Raw genomic sequence first — 24076 nt, 5'->3', positions numbered from 1 at the left:
CCACATTTTTGTGGGGAGACAGGCATGGTGTACTTTATAGAAGAATGTTTTGTATTTTGGTGATATTGGAAGTCGGAAAACTTTGCTAAGCACTGGACTTAGCCTAATTTCTCCTTTTCTTATTTCCCTGTGTTGGGGAGGTGGGAATGTCACTTGACTTAATGTTTTATATAGTTTTCTTGGTTTAATCGTCAGTAACGTTTCGGTATCTGAGTGTTTCATTATATATGTGTACCCTTCGGCTATTTCTTTGAACATTCTCGGGCTTGGTTTTTTTATATCTGGAAGTGAGCTTATAAACCTATGCAGCAAACACTTTTGTAAGAATGTTGCCGCATAGGCATGATAGGTTTTTGTGTGTGCTCGGGCTGCTGTTATTGCCCTGCCGATGAGAGTTTTCAGATGGATGTTTAGCAATGCTAAACCTCCAGCTTCAACTTCATGGAAGAGTGTTGATCTGCGCATGGGTTCATACTGAGAGCCCCAGATGTATGTAGCGCAGAGCCTGTGTATTTTTTCGGCCCACTTTCCGTGATACGGGGTGTTGTGTATCTTGTACCACAGGCGAGATGTTAGGTAGATGTTGCAAACCCGGGCCCTTCCTCTGACGGACAGCTGTCTAGGGCGCATTGCATTAATTTTCTTCTTTATGCCGTCATGGAGTTCTTTCCACTGGTCTTCGTGTGATTCTGAGCTTCCGATGTTGATGCCCAGAACTGGTATGTAATTATTCACCTGTATTCCTGAAGGAATCCTTGGTTGGTTTTCCTACTTGCCAATTATTTTGCAGTGGGATTTTGCCAGATTCACATTCAGTGCTGAGGCTTTGCTGAAATCTTTTATTATTTTGAGTGTTGTGTCCAAGGATTTTTGTGTTCCCAGTGTTAAAGTGATGTCATCAGCATATGTCAAAATTTTCGCGTCACTTTCTCCGTGTATATGTGTTCCTTTGATATTGTTGTTTGTGTTAATGGCTATAATGAGTGGTTCTAGGGCTAGAACAAATAGAGCCATGGATAGTGGGTCTCCTTGCCGGATGGAACATTTTATTGGGAAAGAGGCTGAGAGATTTTTATTGATGATCAGCCTACTTTCCGCGTTTCTGTACAAAAGCTTAATCGTTTCTTTCCAGTTTACTCCAACTCCTATTCGGTCTAGTGTTTCAAACAGGTATTGGTGGCTAACTGTGTCAAATGCCTTTTGAATATCTAGACACATTACAATACATGGATTTTCTGTGAGGCAGTAATAATCGCAAATGCATTGGAGATGCATTATTGTGTCAAGAATATTTCTTCCTTTCACTGCACATGATTGTGCTGGTGAGATAAGTTTATGGAGGTGCTTTTGTATTCGGTTTGTAAGTATTTTAGATATTATTTTGTAATCAGTATTCAGTAGGGTTATGCCCCTCCAGTTTTTTATGTCTTGTAACTTTTGTTGATCCCCGACCTTTGGTATTAGTACAATGTGTCCTGTGTTGAATTTTGCTGGTGTTGTCTGTGTTGTAATCATCATGTTGATCATTTTAATAAAAATATGTTCAAATTTTGGGAAGTATTCTTTATAGAATTCGCCTGTTAGTCCGTCTTCACCTGGTGATTTGTTATCCGGGAGCTGTTTCACTATAAGACGGCATTCTGCTACGGTGATTGGTGCGTCGATCTCCTCAGCCTCCTGCTGGGTGATGTTGGGGAGGAGTGAAAGGAATCTTTCTCTTTCTTCCTGACTGCTGGGTTTTTCTTGAAATAGTTAAGAAAAGTATTTTTGAACACCACGAATTATTTCGGAGTCTTTATTTAGGGTTTGCCCTTCGTATGTTATGGTTTTTATTCTCTGTTTTGCGTTCCGTTGTTTCTCAAACAGCCATGCTGTCGAGGTCTTCCCTTCATCATTTTCAATTATTTTGAGACCAGCACGTAGCCACGCTCCTTCTATTTCCTGAAACTGTTTCGCTGTTATGCGGTTTTTAATTTCTTCTATTTCTGTTCTGATGTTTTCATTATTTCTGTCATGGTGGTGATACAATTTTGATAATTTCTTCGTGTCAGCGTTCTGTTTGTTCCTTTGTTGCTGCTTTTTTATTCTACTAATTTTGATTGCTGTTTGTTTTGTCATGTGTTTAAATTTCTCCCAGGCTGTTATAGCATTTTCTATGGATTCTATTTCCTCAACTATTTTCTTTATGTTATTGTTGAATTCATCGTCATCTTTAAGGTGTTTATTAAATTTCCATAGGGGGAAATTTCTGTTTGTAAACTTATCAGCTGATTCTGTTTGTTGATATTGTAGTTCAGCCATCACCATATGGTGATCGCTGAACATGACAGGTGTGTGTTGTACAGTTTTGACCTTTATATTTCTGAATGTTTGGATGTATATGCGGTCTATTCTAGAGGCGTTTCCGGGTGCAAAATATGTGAATTCTTTCTTTTGGGGATGCAAGATTCTGAAGGCATTTGATAGGCCACAGTTGGTGAAAACTCTTGTGAAATTTTTCTGCGGAATTAAGTTTGGGTGTTCTTGATCCTTTTGTGGTTGTTCTGTAAAGTTCATATCTCCTGCTATTATTGGGTTATTTTTTTGTTGAATATAGTGTCGCACTTCCTCCCAGAAGGTGGTCTTATGATTATGTGTGGCTGGTCCATATATGTTAATTATGTTGTGTATTTTTTTCTGCCAAAGGAGCTCGACCTCCAGAACTCTATGCCTGATTACGAAATTATGGGATCATATTTGGAGGTTACCCAATTTTTTTATTAGTGTAGTAACTCCACCTATTCCATTGGTCTGAGCCTCTTCGGCAACGATATGGTACATTGTTTGTAACTTGTATTTGAAGCTGTTTGATGGGTCAGTGTTGATGTGTAGTCTAGTGTCTTGTATCATAAGTATATCGGGTCTGTGTTGAAAGATTAAATTAACTGTTAGTTGAATCGATGTTTTATTATTTAGCCCGTTTACATTTAGTGTGATGATTTTTAGATTGTGAGTCATAGTTAGAAAGTTGGAACTTTTCTAGAGCCTTTTCTTTCCGGACACTTAGCTATTTTTTTTTTTCTTTGGATTTTGACTTCCGGCTTTTGGTGATGTTAGGCGTAAAATTCATTTTTGCTCTCTTTACTGGGGTCTGTTTAGTATTCCATTCTGATTTCTCTACTTCGTTTTCTAAATCCGTTTTACTTTTTTCTGTAATTTGTGTTACCGAGATGGTTTGAATTATTTCACTGTTTGGAAGTTCTTCATCTTCAACCGGGCAATTATTATTTAATTCTTCATTTGTGTTATTCGGAGTGATTTTTTTTTTCTCTGTAGCTTCAGGTTTTGTTACTTTTTCTGAATTTGAAACTGACCTTTGGCTGTTAGTCTCCTTGCCCTCCCGGATAATCCCTTCCTTTGCCTTTAGCGGAGAGTTATTCTCATTACATTCCGCGTGGCCGTGGGTGTTAAGCCCTGGGGTACTGCTCTCATTGACCGATTATCTGCCTCAAATGCAATACTTGAGGTTATTTCCTGGAAGTCTTCTGCTTTTTCAAGCTCATCGCATGTGTTCGGTTGACTGCCCGAAGGGCGCGCGGCCAACATGGAGGCATATGTCTGCCCTGGACATTGTTTAATATCGTGTCCGATTCTCTTGCATCGCTCACATTTAGATGCTGTACATTCTCTTCTTAGATGACCTACCTGCCTGCATCTGAAGCATACAGGAGATCTTCCTGGAATGATTACTAAGCCTGGCATTTTAGAAACTTTTATAATGTACGGGATATTTTCTATTCTGGCATCGTCATTCAATGTAATAGTCAATCTTTTTTTGTTGGATAATACATGCGCCCATTCTTTATCTTTTATATTGGATACATTTTCAATACATTCTATTTTACCAAATGATTCAAAGTTCATGCGAACTAATCTATTAGATATTTGGGGGGGGCAACCAATGAATTAAAATATCTAATTTTCTAGATCTCACAATGGGGATAATTTCACATGTATGGTTATTAACATTAAGCGATTTTAAATTAGCAAATTTTTCTTTCAAAGAAACATGTTTAAATGAAATTATGAAAACATAACTGAACTTTAAGGAGCCAAGGTGCCATACATCGGAACCTCTTACCTTGCCTTTCAAACTTTCGATGATATCCAGTTCTGTATATGGGGCGCCAGAAGGATCACACTTTAGGATGCAGGCCTTGCTCCAATCTAGTTCATCTGGGAGATTCAACGATGAGAGAACATCTGAATTGAAATCCTTTGTTGTACTGGTAGCAGGTGACTGAAAGACGGTCGCTGATGCCTGTTCCATTGTGTTATGTAGATTTGTTACTGTAGAGGCTGGGGATGTATCCTTCAGAGATCCAGTAGCCTTGGTACTTGAAGAGGTATTGCCAGATGAAACATATCCTTCCGGTAGTTGTTGAAAGCTAGTAGCCTTAATAGGTGAGCTTGTATTAGCAAGTGAAGATTTTTCCGCGATCGACGACATGCTGTATGAAAGTAGACGGTACGTTAAGGGCAGCGTGCCCGCACTGGTAAGGCTTAGCAGCACTAATCCTCTTACGCTCGAACACTAAGGAGCACACAAAAACACGTCTGCTCTGGTCAGAGTTCACGCCACAGGCTCTTTTACACAGGCATATTATTGTGTTGGACAAAGTATTACTGGTTTTCCCTTTCAGTCGTTTTCGACTGTAGGTGACTTTGTAGGTATTGTCCACAAAGTATTTCTGGTGAGATTTTTACAGGGCAGTTCACCTTGCTTTCCCCAACTTTATCCGGGCTCAGGATGACTGGGATGTATTCATGGCTGTAATCCATGTGTGTGTTCACAGGGAAGGTTTGCCTGTTCTGGAGGCGAAGAAAAAACCGAGTTTCTGGGTAAAAACCCTCTACTTCCGTATGAGACCGGCTATTTCACCTTTAGTCATAATGGTTCCTCACGTCACTGACGGTATTTTGAACCCCGGTCTCTCCGACCATAGAGCTTCGTCTGTACCGATTGAGCTAATGAGGCTCTGGCAAAGTATGCAAATACTAAAAGAAGTGGATCGAAGATATCGAATGAATGGACAGTTCAAGACCCCCCCCCCCCCCAAGCAATAATCCGATACCACCAAGTTGGAGGATAAAGAAGTCAGGGACGATCAAGGGAAAGATGGAATGAGACTGGAATAGGCCATTGTGCCTAAATCCCTGAAAGGATGAGAATAATATTTGATTTTTTTAATTGCATTCGTTTAGAGATTGACAGATTGTTAGCTTTCACGATATGGATGAAAAAAAATTAAAAACTGATGGAGTTGACTAATAATGAAGAAGCCGGTATATTTATTCATTATAATTCTCTCTGATATCTTCTTAGATCATTAAAATAGCGAAGTGTTTCTTAAAACACGAATGCATCATATGTGTAGAATGTGGTAATGCAGGATAACCCTAGTATTTATGGTTACTGTGTTCAGCTGACGTTACTTCTCAATTTCTTGCACGTGTGTGAAGGTGGCTTATTGTTGTTAAAGCCGGTTAGTGGAAGAGTGTTAGAATGTGTTGTTGCTAACGCTATTTTGAATTTGTGTTTGCAGCGTAAGTGTCATTAGTTGGCTACAAAGTTTATTAATTAAGTAAGTATGACTTGGAAACCAAGTGTAATTAATTAATTTTTTCGACATACTGAATTGTTTAAAGGTTTTGTGTTTCTCGCTTTGTTCTGTATATTTGACACAAGGGAGTTTACAGATTTAATTATTTATAATGCAGCTATAATTTCTTGAGCTTGTGTTCTGTGATAGAAATTTCAAGTACAAGATACATGCAGTACATTTATTATTTTGAATGATAGGATATTGTTTAAAATACCATACTTGATTATTATCACATGACACTGCTTTGGAGTAAGAGAAATGGTTATAAGAAATCCTGCGACTATATTGATGGAAAGTTGCTTTGGCCCACTGGGAGGAGAGGAGAATATATATGTTTTTTTTTTTTTTATTTATTTAATTTATTTATTATTTTTAGCATCCTTTGTCGTACTTGACAGGGATGTTTGTGAATGTCTTCAGGTAGTAATAATTTCCATTGCCTGGTGTGAGAAACATTTAAGAAAAGATTTGAGATTATATGTGTGTGTGTGTTTCAATTTGGAATGGTTACATGCGGAACCATAAAACTGGAAATTATGACATATTCAAGAAAAAGATATAAGTTATAACAGGAAGAATATAACAGGACTCGGGGAAGTTTGAAAATATGGTTAAATGATACAATACATGAATGTGTCCCTACAGTTCGAAGAACAAATAGAGTTTGAGTGAAATGGAAGTGCAGTATGAGATGTGGAAGGGATATCATGAGAATAGGGTTGCATTTATATGAAATACAAAAAGTGCAAGCCAAAAAAAGTTAAGTATTGTATGAAAAGGAAAGATAGTGTGTGAAAAGCAGTTGGTCATACAAGTAACTGAAATAATTTATTGATATGTTATAAGTAAAAGAATGAATGTGAAAGAATAGTTTACTGAATGCAGACCCTTTGTGAGAACCAGATGCAGTTGTTCATGTAATGAGTATTCACTTCCCAAAGATCTGTCAATCTGGTATACATAACAATGAAGAGATTAACATTGAATGAAGAGATAGAGGTGTGAGAAAGAGATTCTAGGGGTTGTTGCATGCATGAAGAGATTCTAGGGGTTGTTGCCAGCAAAGGTTGGTCGATTGGTAGAGCCTCTGCTACTAATGGCTCGTTAAAAGGTAAGCAAGTTTGAGTGCGGTTGGAAGGGGATCAGTCGTTTGATGCTGTTGGCACACTCTCCCTCAATGAGTCTTTGGACTCCCTGGAGGTGTCACATAATAATAATTATAATAACAACTTGGATAAGAATTCAGCAGCAGGAACAAATGGGATATTCAACATGTATGCAAAAGGAATGTTCAGCTGAACATTTATATTAGCTGGACTACTATATCAGTGTTATCCTTCAAGTAAGGATTATGGATAGGAAACAGGTATGATATGATAGAAGCCTATAAACTTCTGCAAGATTGTAATAGTATGATGAGATTTTTCATCATATGGCATGTGGGAAGGGACCAGTGGGTATCTGTGAAAGTTGAGGTTGTGTGCATTTAAGAAAAGTGGTGAGCTAGGTTTATCTTCACCAGTGAGTGAAACAGCTTTCCTGCTACAGTGCTGAAAAAAATGCTAAATGAAAAAATATCTGGTGTGAAAAAAAATTTAAGAGAAGGTATGACATGGGTAATGTTTGGCCTCCCATGATGAGTTTTTGACTCCCTGGAGATGTCTCTGATAGTAATAAAAACTAACTTCCTCTGCATCCTTCAGTTCTGACTGCTGACTTACAACTTAAATATAGACTGTTCCATTAAGCCCATGTAGTAGTAGAATGTAGAAAATCTTTCTTCATGGCAGTTTATTGTTCACCTTTACAGATTTGCCAACTTAAATATAGATTCTTGTTATTATTTTGACACAGGCACTTCCATAGAGCCCAAAGACTCATCGTGGGAGATCCAAACATATCTGTTACACCTCTCCTTGAATCCATTAACAAAGCACTCAGAACTGATTTTGGCAATCCATTCCATTGATTCACTACTCTCCAAGTGAAAAATCTACTCATACACACTCTTACTCAATGTAAGGTATGACCTCCTGTTCTGCCCCCGTCCCCATCTAAGTACTGAAACATTTACTGTGCATCAAGCAAATACAACTTCCAGTTTTTCAAGAAACATGTTAACCCTCCTACCGGCTGATGTGGATGAAATAGCCAGACCACAGCAGTATTTTTCATGGATCAAAACTTCATCCTCATCTGCCGTTAATCCCTTAATAGTGATTTTTGAGCATCAGTGGATTAAGTGTGGTGGAGCGACTTTTGTGTCACTTCTCTTTACATGTACTATGTTACTTGGAATTTCCTTTACTGTACTAGGATATTTGATCATTTTTATGTTTTTTTTTGCTGCACAATTTATTTATTGTGTCTCTTTCCAAAAATAAAAATGAGTTTCACATTTGCCAAAGTAAATAATCAATCGTTGAAGGAACACAAGATCAGCTTTTGCAATGAGTAGATTTTAAATTTCCAAGGTAATAGTAAATTTCCTTTAATTTACTGAAAAATTTTTTTTCGCGAAGTTTCAAATATTCGTTTGCATTTAAAATATTTTGTCAAATATTTATATTTTTAAATAACATTTAGTGAAATAAATATGACATTTTGCTTTCTTTCTTTGCAAAGTACCTTTATATGGATCGTCACATTTCAATTTTAGGAACGAATTAAAAAAAAAACTTTTTTTTATGAACAACAAATGATTATAAACTGCGTTACTTGGTTTCTGATTGTGTCTTTTTTAGTATCAAAAATTTATATCCAATGGTATTTTATCAGAGACTCTTCACCTTCTACTTTTGAAATTGCAACAGTTTTTTTTTTTGGTAGGATGCACATTACTGTAATATCCAGTGTTTAACCACTGTAAATATGTTGAAAATATAATAGGAAGGATATCTGTATGGGATGATTCCAAATTTATGCTCATTTTTAAGATTTTTTTTTTTACTGCAACTCTCCCCTCTCCTCTCCTGGAACTCAGTTGCATAACTACTTTGAATTTGGAAGCTTTCAGACAGTATTCAAAATCTCTTATTTCACTTTACCGGTTTGACTAAATAAATAGAGCAATAATATTGTTGTATATTCGAAGCATCTAATTTTGTACTTCTACTTTGCATCTTAAATCAGCTGTTCAGCGGTCTGCTGAAATTATTCTAAGATTTAGAAATACTATGCTATATTTTCAATCTGTAAAACTGTTTATGCATATCACACAAAAGAAAGTTCAGTTGTGTTATTTTTGATTTTTTTTTTTTTTAAATCCTATTACTACTTCTACTGCTGCTCGTTGCAATTTCTGAAATACGTCTTAGTAATGCTCGCCAATAATCCTCTTAGCTGGAGGATAAGCTAAAGTCTTATTTTTTGGGTTGGGGGGGGGTTATAGACCTATTCAATCTGCAAGCAATTGTTACAAACGCACATCACTTCGGGAACATGCTCATTCAGTTTAGTATAAAATAATAGCAAAAGTATAACTACTTCAATAATGTCACGTATCTAAACTACAAGAAAATGTCATTATACCTGCTGATGTTAGAACTCTTACATAAATATTTTTTCTGGCATGAATTCTCTATCAGCTATAATGCAATCAATTTACAGATTTTTGCACTCTTGCATTGACAAAAGAAATATGTATAGTAATTTCTTCTTTCTATTACAAGGAAAAACCAGATAATAACAGAAGAAAAATATGTAGTATTATCTTTTTCATTGAGTGAATTTACAATGTTCTTTCTTTGTGTTTTGAAATGAAAGTGCAAATGATTATTTACCATTTTTGCCAATAGGAAATCTGCTATAATTATACGAGTGACATTTAACCATTTTTCTTCCACAGGAGAAAAGAAATAAGGCAATAATATTGTTCAATCTGTCAAACTGTAGCGGAAATTTTTATTATCAAACTTTGCTGTTTTTTAATAAAAAAAATATATTCGTGCTACTTTGAAAATTTCTAATTTGTGGCACACACTGCTACAAAAATTTAATAGACAAAGTTTTGGCAAACTGTATTCTTATTTACAAAAAAACCCCATCTTATAATAGGCATATCTGAAAAACAGTTGCATTAGGCGAGATTGTGGTACATAGAATGTTTCAAAAATTAAGAAATAAAACTATCTCTGAGAATGATTTACCCTACTATTCGGAATTGTTTGGAATATAATTAAGGTATTATATATATATATATATATTTCTGTGTCGAAAAATTAAACGTTATGTGGAACAATTACTATGGAAAAATAACGAATTAAATAAAAATTGTACCTATGTTTCATAACAGTTTGCAGGTGTGGTAGGATTGCAGCGGGAGTGGAGGGGGTGTGTGTAAAACTATCAAAGTCGAATTAAAGTTCAATTCTATGGTAAAAATGAATTTTCACATTTGATGCATGCATATATACATATTTTGTGTCAGAGAATATAAGCAAAAGTATCGCTTACTTTAAAATTGGAGCAAAATATATAAACTAGCAGAAAATATATACATATCAATTTAAATAATAACCGTTTATTTCATTTTGTGAAGACCAATTATACAGGGAAACCAACAAGGTGAAAGTGCAAAGAACAGTAGATTACGATCTTTTGAAAAAAAATCAGTGATATGATTAAAGAATTGCATATTATTCTTTGAAATATGATTTTGAACAAAGATAACATCTAGAACGTCCAGCAGTTTTTTTTTTTTTTTTAAATATTTCAAATAATTATCGTGAATTAATTTCTTCGAAAAGAAAGAAAATGTTCTGTCGATTAAGCGATTAGACAAAATTAGCACAAAAAACATTAAACATTGGTTCTCCAAGGTAATGCAATATTTAAGTGAAGAAAGTATGCAAGGATTTCTATTTTTTCCTGGAATTTAAAACTGTATGATAAAAAGAGAAAAAAATAATTTCCAAATTTTTAGTCTCTAATATAACTAAGAGTCCAGTTGCCCAGCATGAAACAAGGAACTGCATTCCTTGTTATAGAGAACTGAGACTCGGCTGTGGGAGATAATCTGGTTAAGTGTTCTCTATAGCATGAGGGATTATTGCACCTTCTAAAGGACAGAACAGCATAATTGCACTTCTTATCCATGTTCTTGCAACAGGTGTACTGAATCATATCCAGATTTAGCTGGACGTATATATACTTCCTGGCCAGTTGGAGGGTTATTGGATGACTTCTTTCTCCTTAATCACTTGTCCATACATTGTACTGTTGAGTTTGTTGTGTTAAAGATTTCGTGATCCCTCATGTGGCAGTTGGTGTATCTCTCTCTCTCTGTGTCAGCATCAAGCATTTTAAACCCCACTTCTTTGTCTGCACTTCCAGTCTTTAAGATTATTCTGTAAAGTGTTTGACTACCTGCCTAAGTTTACATCATCAGTAAAGAGAGACATTTTACTCTTAATATTACCTCAATCATTTCTGAATATATTAAACAACAGTGGTTACCTCTTCTTGCTGCTAACAATCTAGCTTATTAAACCTTCTGTAAATGGAGGCTATTACTTGCTATTTATAAGCCACCGTTATTATTATTAAATTTTTATATATTCCTTTCTTATTCTCACTATTCCATCTTACTATTGCATACTTAGTTTATCTACCTTTCACACTATGAGTTTTATGCCTATGGATGCTAGAAAATTTATTTGATAAGACTGCGCCACTGGTGGCGCGGTCTTATCAAATCTTTTAATTGGCATTAAACTCAGTAATACGGCCGGTTGATTTCTCTCTCTCTCTCTCTCTCTGTCTTTAACACAAATTCCTTCAGTAAAACTTGACACAAACAGTTGTGGACTATTTGCACTTAACTATACACTTCGGCTATCATACTTGGTTTCCTGCTCTTAAGTTCATGTTTTTTTTAGGAACAGTGCATTGAAAAATAAACAATCAGGCGGCACTCTATTGACATATAATTAAAACACATTTATTTACAGTAGAAACAAAGTACATTAAATAAGCAATAGGGAGATTTCTCTCTCTCTCTCTACCTGTCCTTGTATACTTTTGGTATAAAGAAACAAACTTTCCCTTTTCAATATTAAATGACTATACATTGTAATTACTCTGTTACTTCTCTGTTTAAAAAAATTAAATTACCAAGACTAATTTACTCATAAAGAGATTTACTAGCTATAGCAAGTTATCTTACAATTTATATTCCAGTTAACAACAAACAGAGGACTCTTATAGATATTTATTACTATTTCTTATCAGTCCATCTATGACATATCTCCTAGATTACAAAAGAATGTACATAAAAAGATGGGATACACTTACAGAGGCTCTTTGTCACGACACCTTCCAAAAGTCCTGCATCAAAGTCTCTATGGTTTTTCTTTTATCTCAGGCCTTAGGTTTCCATCTGGAGAATCTTGTTTCAGGGGGCTGTTCGTCGTAAAAATCAGCGGGTCCAACATACAATATATGTTTCAGCATACAGGCTTGAAGATCACTCTGTGGCTTTTGGTTTCGGTTGACTTCCTGCAGCACTAGGACATCCGACCAGCACTTGGCTTCGGCTGTTCTCCCAATTTTTCCTCCAGCGTGGGTTCGCCGTACAATCTGGTCCTCTGGGTCCGACTGCTTCTGGTTCTCTGCCAACTGCCTCTGGCTCTCATTGGTAATAGCGCTTCACCTCTCCTGCTTCGCAACTGGATCTTGCCTCTCTTCTGTCAGCAACTGAATCTCGCCTCTTCTCTCTCGGCAACTGGACCTGGACTCTCCTCACGATGTTCTGCTCAGTCCCCTTTTATTTTTGCCTTCCCGGGACCTTGCATCAAAGGTTGTAAACCCCAAAGAAATCGGCAGTTCTTCTTGATCTTTTTGATAAGGCCGACTCGTTCTTTCTTCTTCTCTTTTTTTTCTTGTCTTGTCGGACAGTGGAAACTTCACTGAAACTAGCGGATCTCTTTGATACTAGCTTTGAAGGTGTTCATGCGCAGAGCTCCCAAACAACTTTCTCACATAATCGTAAACTTTCTTGTACTCTTATACATAGCTATTATACACAACTTTCGATGGCAAAGCATTGCCTTTGTTATTCTAGAAACTTTAGTTAAAACAGTAAATACAATCAATTCCCATAGGGTTATTTACATTAATCTTTAACATAAAATACATGGAAACAAACAAGATTATTTTTGTAAGTTCTCATGAGACTTGACCTCTCTAAAAATCGATGTAAAGTGCTTTGATATTTTTAAGCAACACCGAGTTTTACACTTCCTTCTAAACATTGCTTCTTGTTCTTTCATCCAGTTTCTTTACTACCTATCTCACTAGATGATCATGAATACCCGTCTGGAACATTTTAATCATCAGGTTATGTAGATTACTCTCAGAGGTTTTGTTGGAGTCCTTTGAGAGTCATTAGCACTTTGGTCTATTTCCTATGTGGCATTATTAAAAATGTAAGCAATACTGTATAAGGAGGGTGCGAGGAGTAGGTTCTTTGCATGGAGAGTGGTTGGGGAGTGCATTTCCTCAGTGTGTTGTGAATGTTGACATTCACAACAATTAATCAGTTTAATGCATGGTTAGATAAGCTTTGTATGTGATAAGTGTATACCTCCAACAATGAGTCCCTGATTCCATTGATCTCTCTTAATAAACCCATGATGTGACATGCTCAACAAGTGATCCCTATCCTACATACTATTCCTAATCAATTTTTCTATTTTTTTTTTTTTTTTCTGTAACAGCAAGACTCACTGGTCTATATTACTCCACTTTCTGATGAATCACTTTTATGAATTTGAATAACCTTTAGAAATTTCCATTAGAAGGTGCTATCCTCAGGCACAGCAGTTCATTGAACTGATCAAAGAGTGAATTAATTTTGTCTGACATGTTTACTACCAAGAGAGATCTACCATGATTTCCAAGTGATTTAAGATATAAACAATTTTCTCCTCCTAATGTCAATCTTGTCTCAAGCAGTATTCTCTCTTCCAACTGACTAGTGGTCATAAACACACTTGCAAAATACTTTATTAAATTTTTCTGTATTTTATCATCCTGTATATAAAGTTATGGTACTTTAGTTCACTTTTTATATATGTATTATATAATGTCTGTGTGTATTTTCAGCTCCTTGGATGTGGTTCTTGGGCACCAAATAAATAATGTCAGATTTCATTTTTCCAAATGATCAGCCAATTGTATTGTTGGACTGTGAGAAGGCATTTAATGCTTTGACTGATCAGGAAAAGTTATATTCACATTATATTTCTAGAGCATGCTGGTTTGGAGGATTAATTGTACTTTTTCAGGTAAATATATAAAATTTATACTATATAATGGAATATTATTTATCACTGCTTTCTAGTATCTTGAATTACTCTTTCAAGAAATTCATTCACCCTTTCCTCAAAGCACATTTGTTTTTAAATGTGCTGTGTTAAATATTCTGATTATGGAATTAATGATTACACATGATATAGAATATCAAAATTAGTTTTTTAGTTAACCTTAAGAAATTAAAAAAAAATGAAAATTTGAAACTAATTAAAATGATTTAGGAATACTGTTTCCTGAATCCTTCAAGAAAATTCAGGATTTTGAAGATCTAGAGTGATTTAAAATCTTATTATATATAAGACTATAAGTGATTATTTGCATGTATAGCAGCTTGATAATATTTATAATATGTGGCTAGCAGGAAGTACATACATGCTTATTATTATTATTCAGACCTCCATGGAGTCAAAAGACTCATCGCTGGAGGTCTTTCCTAAGAAACACAAAGTCTATCAAGACTCATCATGGGAGGTCTCTCCTAGGAAACACGTCTATCATACCACTCCTTAAACTCATTGACTGTTCTCGCTCTCACCACTCTATCAGGCAATGCATCCATGGTTCAACCACCCTCCATGCAAAGAAACAACTCCTCACCCACAGTTTCCTTTCGTAACTTCCAGGGATGGCCCCTTGTCATCACACCTTCCTGCTGTTCAACCAAGCAAGAGAACTCCCTGGTGTCAACCCTGTAACCACCTCTCAACAGTTTAAAAGTCTCAATCATATCACCTCTCCTTCTTCTATTCACCAAACTCTGCAGTCCACATTCCCTCAGCTGATCCTCATAACATTGTACAGTCTTGAAATCATCTTGTTATCTGCCTTTGTACCCTTTCCACAGTTAATTTATCCCCTTCAAATTCTGGGGACCAAATCTGAGAACAATAGTCTAAGTATGGTCTGATCAGAGTCTTATACAATGGAATGATAACTCTTATCTTTGCATGTCAGTGTCCTTATCATATTCCAGCAATCCTCTGTGTTACCTTCACCACCTTCACAATATGTCCCTTAAATTTCAGATTTCTATCAATCATCAGCCCCAGATCACTTGTGTACTCTACTTCCTCCAGTGTAGCTCCTCCAATAGAGTATGCAGCGTCCCACTGATGTGTCCCAAACCTCAAGACCTTAAATTTTGCTGCATTAAACCGACATCCCCATTCATTTGGCCATCTGTCTAGCTTATTCAAATCCTCTTGCAGGGCTACCACATCTGCACTATTACTAATAACCCTTCCCAGCTTCGCAACATCCGCAAACAACTGAATATCCCCCTGCAATCCACTGACAGCGTCATTGATATAAAGGTTAAACAATTTAGGTCCCAGTACTGAGCCCTGTGGGACCCCACTCGTAGCCATCTGCCTCCTTGAAACTACCCCACCATACACAACTCTCTGATACCTATTGGACAGCCAATCCTGAATTCAGTTGACCAACTTGACATCCAGATCCATGTGCTACAACTTAAATATCAGCTTAGTGGCACCCTGTCAAATGCCTTCGCTAAGTTCAAGAAAATGGCAGTATATACCTTTCCCTCATCTACTGCTCTTGTAACTTTATTATATAAGGCTAGCATATTACTAAAACAAGAGCACTCCTTCACAAATCCATTTTGATTCTCACAGATAACATTACCCTCATCTGCCCAATGCTGTATACAATTTCTCCAAGATCTTACCTTCCTTCCATTCCCTGGGCACCTTTCCCATTGCCAGACTTTAATTGAAAAGCCAGGTCAAAGAGCTCTCAGTTCTTTAGCACATTCTCTCAAAACTCGTGGTGAAATACTGACATCCAGAGTACTCAGTCTTTGGAACACATTCTCCTCCTGCACCTCGAACCTGCCCTATCTCTCTAGTATTAAAATATACTCCTCCAGGATGAAATACTCCAGTAAGGTGTTCATTGAACAATTCCACTATGTCCTCTGCATCAGTCACTCTATTCCCATTTTTATCCCACAATGTTATTCTTCCAAAGTCATTTCTCCTCCTACTGGCCACATAGCTAAAAAATTCCCTAGGATTTTCTTTGGATCTTAGGATCAATCTCTTCTCGTATTCCAGTTTTGCCTTCCTTACCATACTAGTCACTCTCCTGGCCTGTGGCTTATATTCTTCATGCATCTTCTCTTCACCTGTCTCCTTATATCTCTTTCATAGCCTCTTTTTCGCATGCAGTTCCTGTTTAATATTGTTTGTCCTCCACTTAACTCCAGATTGTGTCCTCTTCTTCACTCGTGGAATACAGCTTACTATTGCTGCTAACTATTATTACTTCACAATTTCCCAAACACTAATGATATCCTATCTTTCCAATTCCTCCCTCTATGAAACTTCCCCAAGTTGACGTCTAAGACTATTATAATCACCTGCCTTATAATTCCACATATATTCCATCTCTTTGATACTCCTGCATGTCTATTCATCTTCCAACTCAAAACCATATGGTCACTCTCTCCAAATGGTGGGAGAGAGAGAGATGTCATCTTAGCTAAGCTATAATCAACTTTTCTGATGCTATGGCCAAATCCAAAACTCTTGAATCTCTTGTTCCTTCTATTACATGTTGCCTAAGACATTTATCCCTCAAGAATTCTAGAAATTCCATTCCATTATTGCTACATGCATCTTCCTCTCCCAATTTATACTGCTGTAGTTAAAATCTCCCATAACAATCATTTTTCTTGCACTTGCCAAGCTCAACTGTCTAAACATCTCCTGGACTCCACCCTCTGTGCTCCTTGGTCTATAGCAACACCCCACTAAATATCCTGTCTTGCCCACCTCTACCTCACACCATATGCTTTCAAAATCATTAGTGTCACTGCTTTCCAAAGCCTCCACTCTTAGAGGACATAAGTCGTCACTCATCATAAGCAGTACTCCACCACCACGCTTTCCCCTCCTATCCTGCCGAAAAATGCTGTACCCTGCTACTTCTATTCGTGTTATTATATCCTCTTCTGTCAACCACGTCTCAGTGATCCCAATAATCTTTGGCCATGCTGATGCTATCAGCGCCACCAATTCCTCTCCTTTATTCCGGATACTCCTGGCATTAGTATAAAGCATAAAAATGCCATTGTTTCTATACCCAGCGTTACCTGATGTCGTCCCTCTTCTCCCAAGTACCCATTCCCACAAGAGGCCACCCCTGCTACCATCCACCCTGGAATACATCGACTCGTTCAGAACAGCAATCTCTCCAGATGCCTACGTCCTTCCTCATTCAAATGCAAATGGTCTCTCACATACAATTCCTCTCTATCCTCAAACGGCCACCAAGCATCCACATATTCCAATCCTCTCTTCTGACACATTCTAGCTATTATGTTATTCAATATTACTGTTCTTTTGCTCAACTCGTCACTGCGTCACTCCTCTCTGCGTCTTCTTTCGTACAACCTCAAGCAAGAATCTCATATCTCTCACTGCCCAATTTACATTACCTCTCACTCCATCACATCATCACAATTTACATTACCATCACAATCATCTCATCCACCCTTTCACCCCTCTTAATTGCCATAGCCACACTTTCTATCGTTCCTCCAGGCAAACGCTCCTCACGCATCCTATCTTAAACACCACGGATCATTGAGTCCTCATACATTAGACCTCTTACCACCCTGTTCCTCGATTGCTCACATGCATCCCTCATTCTCTCTCCTCTAACACTTCTCTCTGTGCTCCCCTACTTACCTGCCTTCCTGACATCACTCTATCCTTGGTTAATGTGCTCCCCTGAAATGCCTTCTCATTTCCTCTCTTCTACTGTTCCTCTTCTCTTCTATCATTCACATAACTCTCTCTCATTCCCTCTCTTCTACTGTTCATATTCTCTCCTCTTCTACTGTTCATATTCTCTCCTCTTCTAACATTCTTATAATTCTCTCTCATTCCCACTCTTCTACTGTTCCTATTCTCTCCTCTTCTATCATTCACATAACTCTCTCTCATTCCTTCTCTTCTACTGTTCCTGTTCTCTCCTCTTTTACCATTAATATAACTCTCTCTCATTCTGCCTCTTCTACTGTTCCTATTCTCTCCTCTTTTATCATTCCCATAACTCTCTCTCACTCTTACTCTAATTCTCTTTGCGAATCAGAGTAAGACTAATCAGATGAGACAAATCTCATCTTTTGCACTTCTCATCTCATTCCCTAGACATTCCACCTTCTGTTTCAGCTCATCTATCTCTCTGTGCAAGTCAGCCACTCTTCTTTGCCATTCATCCTCCCAGTTGAGACCATGAACAAAAACTTCACTATCATTCAACCTTTTCATACTCTCCACTCCCATTATTTTATTCATATTTCTCTCGCCCTCTATCATACCACTCATCTCTCTACGTGGAGAATCTCCCATCTCTGACTCAACGAGGTCAGTTATGGTCATCTCTAACTCACTAAGTTCCTCCTATTGCTTGCATTTTGCGCATATACGTATTCTTCCCTTCTCTCACCTGCCACATATACAGCTGCCGGGATGCATATATTCCGCAAGTCCCACATGCTACAAAATCCCATATGATATCATGCAAAATGGAGTCATCAAATGGCGGAGTGCTTGGTGATACGCCATTTGCAATTTCAACTGCCACTGCCTCCATTATTCACAATAGTATCGCTAATTAGTGTCACAACTAAACGCTGAATAAGTATAAGGGAGTATAACTATAAAAGTACAAACAATTACAAACAAAACATTTCATCATCATCAAATTCCTGACATATACCCTCAAGGGGGTGTACAGGATATGATAGTACTAAATGAAAAATTTACATCATTACTAACTTCCTATCTACAATTTTCCTCCAAATCAGTCTGTTACTTGTCAAGACTCCAATATTATCATTATCAGATCTTATATTTCTATCATCTAAGGCACATTTAAGTATACTAAATATAAATAAAACAAAATAATGAAAGTTTGTTATCTTCGTCTTGTCTTCCACCGTTACACATCTGATTCCGACCCTGTCTTCTCGGTAACTAACGTACATAATATAACGACAAGAACTAACTTCAAAAACAACCACTGAAGGGCACTCGTATTCCAGAAAACAACATACATAGTTTTCATTTTGAAGAAATAAATGAAAAAGATACTAAGATGCAACACCAAGAAGATTAAGAACACTAAAAAGCCATTAGTACAGAAGCAAAGGTCAAAGCACCGGTAATGTTTATGCTAAGAACTTGACCATTATATTTGCTATTGCTGATGCATGAAAATAATTTCCGAAGTTGCTATGTGATAACACCTGGAAGATCTAGGAACTGTGGATGGTGTCTACTATAGCATATAAGGGATGCCAATTATTTATATGGGCTAAGTGGTGAAGTTTGCTAATCTTCTAAAAAAAATTTGCTTAAGCCTCAACAATATCAATTAAACACTGTAATAAATTTCCTTTGCCATTAATGTGGAAGCAATTAGTTCACTCCCTTTTGTACCTACAAAAAATGGTACAGAAAAAATTAGATTCAGCTTGAACTTGGGATTTTTAGCCTTCCTATCCACATTATTTAACAATAACTACTAAAAAGTAACTTCTCCTGCAAGGAATATGAAGCACTACAGGAAATGAAGAAGAATAATTGAATACTAATACTGTAATAATAGTAAATCTGATAAGGGAGATACTACAGTGGTTCTGAACCACCATAATTCCACATTAAAACTTGCCTCTTTACTTAAAGACCACTCAACTTACTTTCCCTTAGACTGATACTACCATTACACAGATTAGATCAGATCACTTCGCCGACTTCTTAAGGTCGTTTCCTGGCCTCTAAACTAACCCCCCCCCCAAATGTGCCATTATTACACCGAATTGTAGATGTCATTGATTTATCCACATGCAAAGCAAATTGGACAGACATTTAACTTTTCCAGTATGCTAGCAGCATCTTCATACACAAAAACTCAGCTCATTTTAAAGCCAGTTTAGAAAGTCTCGCACTCCAACACTGACATTATAGTCAGTTTTTATGTCTACTTTCGATACCACTAGTGTCTTAAAGACACTAGAGCTTATTCAAGCTATCCCAATATTTCAGCCCTGTTTAATTTCATCATGAATTCAAGTACTTTTGTTTGGCAAGGAAAATGAAATGATACAGACATATAGAAGGTGGATACCCATGGGCTCTCTGCTTCCTTCCTCTGGCTAATTACTTCATTGAGACTTTTGAAGAAAAAGCCTCAAACTCTGCTCCACATAGACCCACTGTTTGTCTACACTTCTCCATTTGGCCACATGCCTGGATGCTCTCAACATTTCAGGATCTAGTTCACCTTTGAAAAGGAAATAACAACAGTCCCCCCTTCCTGGACACTTTAATTGCACACCAGCCTGATGGATACCTGGCATTCTCTGTTTACAGAAAGCCTCCTACACACACTGGTAGATACATTCACCAACCATCACCTCCCAACAGTGTGGGATTATTAAAATTCTGTATAGTAGGGAATAAAAGAATTCATTCAGATAACAATTCCCCCTCCACTGAACTTCACCACATTCACAAAACCTTCTTTGCTAATGGCTACTATTTCCACCATATCCAAAAATATTAAAACCACCAACCCTCACTTTAGAACAGAGACTACACAAAGCTATCACGATTCCGTATATCCAAGGCACATCTAAAAAACTAACTAAAATCCTAAAAAAAAAAAAAAAAATACAACTGTACAACCACTTACAGACCAAGTAAATAATTGGCAACCCTTATCTGCTTCATAGTCTTTAGACTTGCCAGGTGTTTTACCTGGTCACTTGTAGTTGTAAACTATCCTGCTGTGTCCAAACAGGCAGGACAGCCACCATCAGAATTACTGAACATAAATACTGTATCTGTTTTTACCACTACAGTCACTCAAGATTGTTGACCATGCTTTGGATACCAACTACAGAATGAGCTGGAAGAAGGCAACTCTACTCTCCATTACATCAGAAATAAATGCAAAAGGAATCTGCTTCTGCCTTAAGAAACCACACACATCTCAACAAATTTGGGGAGCTTTCATCCTGTATACTTCAGCTAAGGACATTCATTTTAGCCCACTAAAGGTACTATTTAGGAATTCAGGCTTACTTTCAGTTACGATGCTTCAGCTTCATTACTCAGTGGAGTGCCTGCATGCATATATTGTATTGTGTTGTTCCCTGATGATGGCAATTTCACTTAGCCAAAATTTTGGAAATATTAATTAAATTTATTGTAGTTAATATTAGTTTGCATTGTAATTTCATAAAAAAAAAAAAAAAACTAGTTACAAATAGCCAGAGTATAAGCCTTACCACCAGCCTTGCTAGGAACTTCCAATACATTCTCTTCTTTTTCAGGATTGCCTTTTTAATCTTCAATTCCACCACAAAGTTATGTTTTTTCCTTCTGAACATCTTCAGCACATGCTCCCTGCCACTTGAATCAATGTTTTTTTCAGTTTGCCACTGATGCTCGATGGTTTGGTTCTTGTTTTTAAACACTTACATTTTTTTTTTTTTTTTTTTTGCTTGAGTAATATTTGTGTATATTTGGAGTATAGTTCATTTACTACTGCTTGAACTTCAGTTTTTTTAAAAATTTATTTATGCATATTTTTATCAGTGTAATATTTAGTTCTATACTGCTAATACTTAAATAGTGATCAATTATTTCATTTATCAAGTACTCGACACAATTCTTATAAGAGAACAAAGGTATTTAGTTCTCTGATGATCTGTTATCTTTGACATCTCTCTCTTTACAGAGAGAGAGATGCAGTGTCAAAGCTAACCTTTTGCTCCTGATATGTGAAAATAGTGAATTTTTTATGCTATCATAGTTATGCTATAAGATTGACTCATTACTATTTAAATCATATGGGGATACTTTGTTTACCACCATTCATTCTTAAATCTCCTGACTATGCTATGTAAATAATATGTTATCATGTCTCATTCTAAAAATAAACTAACCATCTCCTTATAACAAACCAACAATCTTCATGCAAATTCATTCAGATTATAAAAGGAGAGGTCTGGGAGGTTACCATCCTCAGATATTCTTGCTTACCCATACTGCTTTTGGTTTGCTTTACTAGCATTTATCATAACCCTTCTTTCACCAGGAGATATATACATAAAAGTCCTACTTGTTATTCCTCTCAGACAATCAGTGTTGTCAAAATTTGGTTAACGAAACACACTTATTCCTTGTCTTGATCTTTGCTGCAAAAAGCTTTTTTTACTTACATCCTTAATGGAATTCAGTGGCTGCAACATGACATATTCAGTGGAATTTGCATTCTTTCATTCCTGCGCCCAAAGTTACCACAATGCAGAGCTACAATTTCATTCATTTTGGGCATCTCAGAAGCTGTTGACAGAGAATGTTGAAGTTTTACCTGATATCAACATATTTTCCTGTCAACAAAATTATTTTCTAATTTTTTACTGTCACAAAAGGAAACTTCTGTCCTATGTTTATTGGATTTTTCTAAAAAAAATTCAGCTAACACCTTTTTATTCCCGTATACGGGGAGTAGGCGAGGCCATTTAGCCCTATCTAACTTTTTGGAGACTAAGTAGGCAGTTCAATCTCCACTGGTACCAATCAGAGATAGATGGCCCAAGGCTATCACTAATTAAGCGGTCCACAGTGAAGAGAGACGGCTCAAATGTGCCGCCATCTCGTGGTCCCTAACCCTTACACAATATATTTAATGTCTGAAATAATGTGGGTTCTACAGTCGATTTTCTTGAGTTTACGGGAGGAAAAACCCGCTTGCCCGTGCTAGAGATTGACTAACTCAGGAACCGGTCGAAAAAAGGCTTAGAAAAATTTCCTCTAGTCGCCGACTAGAAACCAAGTCTTCCTTCGTACGGCCAAGCGCCGTGGTATGCAAACGCCACATCCACTGACCTACACAGGCTCTCTATTGGATTCTTTGTGATTGTAATTTAGCAAATTTTGGGCAATAGGCTGCCCAGTGAGAGAAACAAAATGGAATGATTGCCTCCTGATTTCAAAAGTTTGGGAGGTTTTCAAATCAAATCAGCTAACTCCTTTTTATTTTCATATAGGGAGTAGACGAGGTCATTTTAGCCCTATCTAACTTTTTGGAGACTGAGTGGGCAGTTCAATTTCCACTGGTAGCCAGTTAGAGATAGCTGGCCCAAACCTATCACTAATTAAGCAGCACACAGTGAAGGCTCAACAAATGCCACCCTGGGAGGGAAAAAACCCTCTTGCACATGCCAGAGATCAACTAACTCGGGAACCGGTTGAAAAAAGGATTAGAAAATTTTCCTTTCATCTTCTCGGGGAATTTTTTATTCTTAGCATATATATATATATATATATATATATATATATGAGGGGTGCTTAAGGGTCAAAGCTGTATAACTGAGAGGAGACCTCCACATAGCCTTTAAAGGAATGCGGAGAACCGACCAGGGCTTCTGACCTAATGTCCAATCCTCACCTTCTCGTGGTGCACCCTGTTGGGTATCTAATTTGATACTGAACGAACGAGGATGGGCTGGCAATTTGGGATTTAGCCGACCAAATTGTATTCTTATTGGTTAAACCAAAATAAAAAATGATGGTACAACATGACAAAATTTCATGCCGGCTGGGGCGTTGCCCGGTTAAACAAGGCCCCCGTTGTTTTCGCCAGGGAACCAGGGCGAACAGCGAAAAGTCAGCTACTGGAACAAATCTGAAAACAAACCCCAACTCAACATCACCAGAGTTAAAGATCGGTACTATCAACGTAAGAAGCCTGAATGGCAAAGAAATGGAGCTAGCTGAGGAATTAGATAAGTACCAGATCGACATAATAGGGGTGACTGAAACAAAAAAGACCAAAACTGGTGATATCTTTCTGAGCAATAAATACAAAATGTTATATTCAGGCAATAACAATCAAGGAAAAGAAGGAGTAGCCATAGTATTCAACACAAAATACGAGGCTAATCTTCTTGAATGGCAGTCAGTCTCAAGTAGAGTAATGTGGGCAAATATGAGAATGGGGAACTGGACAATGAGACTTATTTGTGCCTATGGTCCCACAGAAGGTTCTACTAAGGTAGAAGTGGAGGA

General features: G+C 37.1%; 1 protein-coding gene across 3 annotated transcripts in view; it reads left to right on the top strand.

Moving 5' to 3' along the window:
* The first annotated feature begins 5496 nt into the window (after positions 1-5496).
* The window catches only part of DppIII (dipeptidyl peptidase 3), a 364629-nt gene continuing 346049 nt past the window's right edge, over positions 5497-24076 (top strand). For 2 of the 3 annotated variants that reach the window (XM_090398644.1, XM_090398641.1), the window contains exons 1-2: positions 5497-5624; positions 13752-13933. In XM_090398644.1, the coding sequence (XP_090254770.1) occupies positions 13787-13933 (147 nt within the window). In that variant the 5' untranslated portion in view covers positions 5497-5624; positions 13752-13786. Of the gene's footprint in view, positions 5625-6663; positions 6757-13751; positions 13934-24076 lie in introns of those variants that run through there. The other variant, XM_090398643.1, reaches the window with a different exon arrangement.

The sequence above is a fragment of the Typopeltis vanoorti genome, chromosome 10, assembly GCF_054136105.1.
Source record: "Typopeltis vanoorti isolate ZY-2024b chromosome 10, IOZ_Tvanoo_1.0, whole genome shotgun sequence".
In the NCBI taxonomy this organism is placed as follows: domain Eukaryota; kingdom Metazoa; phylum Arthropoda; class Arachnida; order Uropygi; family Thelyphonidae; genus Typopeltis; species Typopeltis vanoorti.
Note: the sequence above shows the minus strand (reverse complement) of the source record. Positions and strands in the feature narration are given on the sequence as shown.